The sequence below is a fragment of the Geotrypetes seraphini genome, chromosome 6 (genome assembly GCF_902459505.1).
Source record: "Geotrypetes seraphini chromosome 6, aGeoSer1.1, whole genome shotgun sequence".
Lineage (NCBI taxonomy): Eukaryota > Metazoa > Chordata > Amphibia > Gymnophiona > Dermophiidae > Geotrypetes > Geotrypetes seraphini.
Window position 1 is genome coordinate 225,261,222 of NC_047089.1, and position 8,136 is coordinate 225,269,357.

The window sequence follows — 8,136 nt, forward strand, 5'->3', positions numbered from 1 at the left end:
AAACAAAATTCATACTTCTCGAAAAAAATAAAACCCCCAACTATAAAAACCAAGTAATAAACTCAATCACATACCCCATTCAACCCACAACTTCTGGGAATGACGATAGACAGATGCTGCACCATGCAACCACAAATCAACAAAATACAGAAATCATTTGTGGTCATGAGAAACTTAAGGCAAGTTCGAAAATTCTTTGACAGAAAACAATTCCAGCTCATGGTCCAGTCCCTAGTCCTAGGTCTCCTTGACTACTGCAATCTCCCCTGCCCTGCAACAATGATAAAACAGTTACAAACAGTACAAAACACAGCCCTGAGACTAATCTATTCACTAAGAAAACACGACCACATCACCGAGTCATACCTCGACTCACACTGGCTTCCAATTCAAGCAAGAATACTATTTAAATTCTGTCTATTATTTAAATCCATAAATGGTGACAGCCCAGCCTATTTGAACAACCGCCTAATCCAAACTACCACAACCAAACACAGGAGAACCTAGACACTATTCACATACCCTCCAATCAGAGACAAACGGAAAAAAACTGTACGATGGCCTTCTAGCCACACAGGCAGCAAAACTAGTCCACCAACTCTCCAATCTACTCATCGCGACCCCAGACTACAAAACTTTCAGAAAAGAAATAAAAACCCTACTATTCAAGAAATCCATGAAGACTAACACTGTATGAAACATTTCAATCCTCTGAAGCAACCCGCTCTACTCTAACACCTCTGGACATGTCCAGAAATCCTCTTCTGTAATCTGCCTTGACCCGCAAGGTAATGGCGGAATAAAAATCACGAATATAATAAAACATAACATACAAAGTAAACATAGTGATACTGTCATTGTCAGAAGAGAAGAAATAATTATGAGTTTATAATTAACAGAAACACAATCATAATACCCATTGATGAGATAGTTTACTAAATCCGCGAAAGGTTAAGTTTCAATAGGTTTCTAAATCTTACAAATTTTATGGTTATCTATTGGGGTTTTTTTCTGCAGCTTTAAGTTCATATTTATAGATGAGGCAAATTGTATTCCACCAAAAGATATCATTTAGCTATGTGGCAGTCTTCCCAACAGTCAAGAATCATTTGGATTGCAAGCGCTATTAATACATCAAATAAAGATCGCTGTGCATCAATCTAGTTGTAAAGAAGGACATGCTGAATGTAAGATGATGGATAATGAAATCAAATTATTGATTTTCTGAATTTTTTGAATAGTTGGCCATATCTTTTGCTAGAAAATATTAATGCATAGGTATTCAAAGATCATATGTGTTTAAAGTGGAGTCCACATTGCCCTGTAGGCTAGAACAGGGGTAGGCAATTCCAGTCCTCGAGAGCCGGAGCCAGGTCAGGTCTTCAGGATATCCACAATGAATATGTACGAGATGGATCTGCATGCACTGCCTCCTTGAGAGGCCAATCTATCTCATGCATATTTATTGTGGATATCCTGAAAACCTGACCTGGCTCCGGCTCTCGAGGACCGGAATTGCCTACCCCTAGGCTAGAAAATACAGAGATTGATAGGCTAACCCAGGGGTGGGCAACTCCGGTCCTCGAGGGCTGGAATCCAGTCGGGTTTTCAGGATTTCCTCCAGTGAATATGCATTGAAAGCAGTGAATGCAAATAGATCTCGTACATGTTCATTGGGGAAATTGTAGGAAGATTGCTCCTGCCCCGAAAGCCCGTTAGACCACCAGGTAAGGTCTGGGGGTGGGTCAGAGCCGGCACAAAGTTATTCACGATTTTTCACACTTCGTGGTCCGGCTCTGCCCCTAACCCCCGAGAAAACCGAGGGAGAAGTGTACTGGAACAAATGGGAAGGGAGTAGAACTATAAACGTAATAGGAGAGAAAGACGAAGAGGGGCAGTCATAGGTCATATGCATCACTAAATAGTAATAGGAGTATGAATGGATTACTGATTGAATGTCTTTCTTTGGATGTGGTTAGGTTTTTACTATTATTTTAATGGAGTTTCTTTATGTCTTAAATTTGGTTTCTGAAAACTGATCCAATAAGGCTAGGCGGTATATCAAGCTTTTAAATTTAAGAAAAGCAAACACATCTGGTAACATTTTGACTTCAACTTGGATAATGCCAAAGAGCCATGTCAATTCTAGCTTCATTGCTGATGGCCCAACACACTGACCCAACAGTGGAACAGAGGCAGCCTTGTCCAGGCACCGGCTGTGAAACATCAGGATGGAGTTTGAGAGATAAAAGGAGAGACCTGCCACACAGGAGCCAAAGGACTTTTCCGGATAGCCTATAGCAGGGGTGTCCAATGTCGGTCCTCAAGGGCCGCAATCCAGTCGGGTTTTCAGGATTTCCCCAATGAATATGTATGAGATCTATTAGCATACAATGAAAGCAGTGCATGCAAATAGATCTCATGCATATTCATTGGGGAAATCCTGAAAACCCGACTGGATTGCGGCCCTCGAGGACCGACATTGGACACCCCTGGCCTATAGAGATGTCAGTTTTATCCTTTCTATGGTTCAGGTGCGTGATGAGACAGAAAGCACTACCAAGTTCTAAGCGAGTCAGGACCTTTTGGCATGTGGTTTATTAGGTTAGCACCATTAAGTTACTGTATGTTTCAGGAATAATTAATTATTAGTTGCACTGATATAGCTCAGCATGCACTGATAAACTTTGCCATATTAAGGATATTTATCCTTCATTTTCTATTGTAATTATATAACCAAGAAATTGTAATATATATTCCAAATCATGGTTCTTGCCTGATCTTTATGACCAGCGTTATAAATTATCTGAGGGCCACATATAGATGTTAAAAGTACAAAAAGAGGGGGGGGTCCCCACAAGGAGCATCAGTGGTGATGAAAGATATACACTGCAACCTTTAGAGAAAAGTGGAACAAAGGTTTTTTCAAACAAGAGGTTTTTATTCTTAAATGCATCAGATGACTCAACACGGTCGCGTTTCAGCTATGTAGCCTGCAAGCAATGATGCTGAATTACACTTTAAACGATAAGAACTTCAAAAAAAAAAATGTTATCGGGGGGGTTCCTGATGCTGAAGTCAGTGCCTATATTGAGCTATAACCCCAGATGCATTTTCCGAATGCTCGTTGTTGTTGAAAGTGTAATACAGCATCATTGCCTGAAGGTCGATCGGCTCCTGATGCAGGCTACATAGTAGCTGAAACACGACCGTGTTGAAGCCATCCAATGCATTTATGAATAAATAAAAAAACTCTGTTTTAGATAACCTTTGTGCCCACTTGTCTTCTCTGACAATTGCAATGTACAGTACACTTCTCATCACCACTGAAGCTCCTTGTGGGACCCCCCCACTCCTTTTCTACTTTCTGTGTCCAACATGGGAGTCCTCTTCTCCTTTGCTGATTTTTTTCCCCTCCACATAGAGGTGCAGTCATACTCCTAACAAATGTGCCCAGAGGAATTACTAATTTAAGTGATTTTCTGACTACAAATGCATACATAAGTTCCAATTTGGGAATCTTTAGATCTTCATAGGTAAAAACTAGAGAATGACACAGTGACAAAATTCATCACCGTTCCCGTCCCCGCAGATAACCGCGGGAAACCATCTTCATGTCATTCTTTAAGGAGAGAGGAAAGAATCAGAGTATAATTGGGCACAACCACTGACCTGCAAGCTTTGCTTTGAAGAATGCTGGTGTAGAAGGACTGAGGTTGAAATAGACACTACAGAATGACAGTCTCTGGTATCCAGAGCAGATATTGTGATGTCATAATGCCTCATTCCACCAGTGCCTAAGAGCCAATCACATCAGTGATGTCACAATGGCTTCATTATCCTTGGCTCACATAAGAATCAGAGTATGAATGGCCACAACCACTGACCCGCAAGCTTTGCTTTGAAGAATGCTGGTGTAGAAGGACTGAGGTTGAAATAGACACTAGAAAATGACATGGAATTATTTCCCACGGTTATCCGCGGGGAAGGGAACGGTGATGAATTTTGTCACCGTGTCATTCTCTAGTAAAAACCACTAGAGTACCCATAATGAAAATGCATACGAGATTTGCATAACAGATGTTATAAAGATGCAGAGCTTCCTCGTGAATATTCATTGAAGATATAGTGAAAGCTTACATACGAACACCCATACTGGCAATTATCCACTTAGTCCAGTATCCTGTTTCCAAAAGTGGCCAATCCAGGTCACAAGTGCCTGCCAGGAACCTAAATAGAAGCAACATTCCATGCGTATAAATCTATTGGCTCCCCCTTCAAAGGCTGGGAGTGAAGATGAAAGCACCTAGAGCAGCATTTCCCAAGTCAGTCCTGGAGTAGCTCCTTGCCAGTAAAGTTTTCAGGATATGCACAATGAATATGCACGAGATTCATTTTTATACCCTACCTCCATCGTATACAAATCTTTCATGCATATTTATTGTGAATATCCTGAAAACCTTAGTGACAAGGGGGCTACTCCAAGACTGCCTTGGGAAGCAGTGCCCTAATTCAATGGTTCTCAACCTAGTCTTCAGGTCACACCTAGCCAGTTGGGTTTTCAAGGTAACGACCATGAATATATTTGAGATGGTTTTGCATGCATTAATTGTGCACATTCACTACAGATATGAAACCCATTTTGCTGGTGGAAGGCCAGGTTTGCTTAGCCATCTGGCAACTAGATGGGCTCCCAGGACAGCAGCAAGGAGCCAGCAAAGCAAAACTATACTGTAGTTCCTTTGAGCCACGCAAACTCAAGAGCCATTACAGTACTTTTACCAGCAGGAAGAATGAGTAATTTTCAACCTGAGTAAAAGGCTTTTGGACTGTTCTCATTATATATGTAAAGAAATGTCTGAGCCATTCTGTCCAGTTCTTTATCATTCACTGCAAAAGCAAATACAGCTGTTCATTGATACTTAATTTTTGGAAGTCGATATGGGGGCCAAATTAATGTAGTACTTGGGTCATTGATACCACTGACTGAAGCCATAATTTGTGGTACTCTATTACATGTTAAATCTTCTTTGGATCGCTATAAAAGCCGGTTTTTCTTAATAATGACGGGAATAGCCATCCAGATGATAACATGCAATTGGAAGAGTTATGTTCGACTTAATTATACTTTCTGGTGGGCAAACTTATGTTCTAGCTACAAATATGAAAGAATAAATGCTGAAATTTTAGGATATAGGAGTGCATTTAAAAGGATGTGGAGCCCATTGACATCATTTATTGAGTCATAATAGCTGTCATGTACCTTTTCTTTTTATCTGACTTCTTTACACATCCTTGGAGGGAGGAAGATGGGAAAACATTATAATCATTATTCATTATATCTATTCTATTGAAATTATACATATGGTTCTATTTTCATTGGTTAAGGGGAGGCGGGTGTGAAAATGTTTGTTTTTGAAATATTTGTATATTTAAAGTGCTTTTGTTTGATTCGTTTATGTTCAAATTCACTGTATTGCACTGTTAATTGAAAGCTAATAAAGATTTACAAAAAATATATATTTTATTTTTTTGTTTAAATCTTTATTGATTTTCAAACTTTGATAGTGCAATACAATTGGTAAATCATAAAATACTGCATAGAATGCACTAATAACTAAACAATTATTACATTAAATAGAACCAACCTCCCATCCTCATCTTAATTATTAATACATATTTTTTAAAAGTGTGAGGTTCATCTATGTATTTTAAATGATTGTTCTGGGATGGGTGATGCTGAAGTAATCGAGACTACCGAGTTTAAATTACCAGGAGGCCTAGGTCTTGAAAAATAGTTGAGGGGATGGAGGGTGCAACGCTGAAAGTTTGCTTAGGGCACTTAATGCCCGTGCATAAGCCTAGTTTTAATTTTTCTGCAGGAGATCACTTGTTTCATACAGAAAGTTCTCATCTGCACTCTAGGAGTTTAGATATGTCATCCAGCTAAGTTACTTGAATACTTTTTTTTTTTTCCTTATTATTAGCGCTAAACTTCAGCAGCGTTAAAATGTCCCTAATATTCACAAGTTACCATTCAAAAGTTGCAGATTTGAGAAACTTTGTTGTGAGGAGAGAATACTGTGTAATGCATACACACATTGTAACCCTACAAGAAGGATGGTCGACTGGACGATCCCCAATTTTTTTTTTCCTGCTTTTGCGCCACTGCAGATACACATTCCTAGCCCAAGTCTACAAAGAAAAACGTGAGATAAAACCAGGAGTGGATCACCTACAACAATGAAACCAGCCAGTAGCGGATTCTCATGACAGAGCATTAATTCTCCTAGTAAGGTCACACGACAGTCGATTAACTGTTGGAATTCCTACATAGTTTGTAACAATTTTTATTGAAAGAATCAAATAAGAAATACAATACGATAATACAATAAGAATCACAATAATAATATTTCATACATATTTATATCATCCCTTCAAATTAAATTTCCACATGAACTAATCCAATCTTATCTACACCCCCCCCCCCCTACCTTTCCCCTCAAATGAAATCACCCACCCCGGATGAAAGTTGACAAAAATAAATTCCTACATAAACTTGATTCTCACCTACCAGGAACCCTTTACGTTTCTTTTTTTTTCTCCCACCACTTGTAATACTTTGCTCTGGAATAGTATCTTTCTTATCAAATGGTTTCATTAGGCATATTCAAGTAATAAAACTATTTTTTTTTTTAAATCCCAGTAACAGTTTCTGAAGACAACCAAACATATGGCTTGATAAAACATTAACAGAACCCTTTCTATTTCTCAAATTAAAACCACGGCAGCGCGCTCTCTCTGAAGTTGACCGCTCGTCGTATAGGTCGCGGCAAACATCTTTCTACATAAGCGCCTTCGGAGTTACGCCGCGTAAAGCAGAAACGCATCTCGTACCCGCCAACTGCGTCGCCGAGACGTTACGGCGTCAGAAGTCACTAAAAGCTGAGCTTCGTGCTGGTTTCTTGAGCAAATGCCGGGCTCCAGCCAAGGAAGCCTTTCACGTTCAGAAGTTTAACAGAAAGGCAAATTCTCCCTCCTCCCCCCCCCCCCCCAAAGGAAAGGGGTGCGAGCAAACTCATTGCAGCTCGTTATCCTGCTAATTAACAGATACGGCTGCAAATAGCGTAAAAAAAAAAAAAATTCTTACCTAGGGCTTCTATTTCCAGTACAGATACTGAGGCTCAAAGAACCTTCAAATATTGGAGCATCAACTTATCACTTGCTGGGGGGGGGGAGAGAATTTTAATTCTCCCCATCCCTTTCAGCTTTCAGATATTACCGAGGCGAGGGGGGGAATAAAGCACTTACCGGGCATACTGGCATACGGTGCCTCTGTACTTGCTAAATGAGACGCGCTGGAGGGAGGGTGGAATGAGGTCCCGGCAGGCCTGGGAGGGAGGCAGCGACCGAACGAATCCCTTTCTCTCTCCGCCACCGCCTCCTCCTGAAATGCAGGTTAATGATTACGCCAGCGGCTAGTAGACTGACTCTTCCCCTCCCCCCACCCCCTTCGGTACTGTGATGCTGGCGACAGGGGCCCAGCGTCTCGTTTGGATTTTTAGGGGCTGGGATTCATTTGAACTGACCTTCACCACCTGCTGCCGCTGCAGAGCTGCGACCCGCCCCCCTCCCTCCCCCCTCAGAGTAAACCTGGGGCGCGCGCTGCGTCTCTCTCTCCTCCGCTGAGCCACCAATGTGCGCTGCGTGGCGCGAGACCTGCTGCAGCCTGGCAATGATGATTGAGGGAGGGGGGGGGGGCGGATCGGGCCCGTGACTCTCTCTATCCTTCTGGACTTGCAGTCCCCGAACCCTCCTCCCTCGCAATGTGAGAATCCTGCTCCTTCCACTACGCTGCTTGGCACAGGTAGCAGCCCTCCCCTCCCCCCCCATTCCTCCCTCTCTGGCTCCCTTTGCTAGTTTACGTGCACGCGACCGAGGCTGTCTTTATTTTCTCGTGAGGTGGCAGAGTTCTCATAAATTATTTCTGCTCTTTCACCAGCCAGTTTTTGGTTTTGTTTTAACACTCGGCCCCTCTGCTAGCAGATAACTTTAATTGGCTCCACAAGCCTGAAAGCTGTCAGCTTTGCTGCATTATAGGCAAGGCCTCGACTCTGCCGCTGCCCCCCCCCCCCC

At 41.8% G+C, this 8,136-nt stretch overlaps 1 protein-coding gene across 3 annotated transcripts in view; it reads right to left on the reverse strand.

The window, feature by feature from the left end:
• Positions 1–7,906, reverse strand: part of GYG2 (glycogenin 2) — an 80,453-nt gene extending 72,547 nt beyond the window's left edge. For 2 of the 3 annotated variants that reach the window (XM_033949970.1, XM_033949969.1), the window contains exon 1: positions 7,590–7,906. In XM_033949970.1, the coding sequence (XP_033805861.1) occupies positions 7,590–7,893 (304 nt within the window). In that variant the 5' untranslated portion in view covers positions 7,894–7,906. Of the gene's footprint in view, positions 1–7,311; positions 7,562–7,589 lie in introns of those variants that run through there. The other variant, XM_033949971.1, reaches the window with a different exon arrangement.
• Between the last annotated feature and the right edge of the window lie 230 nt (positions 7,907–8,136).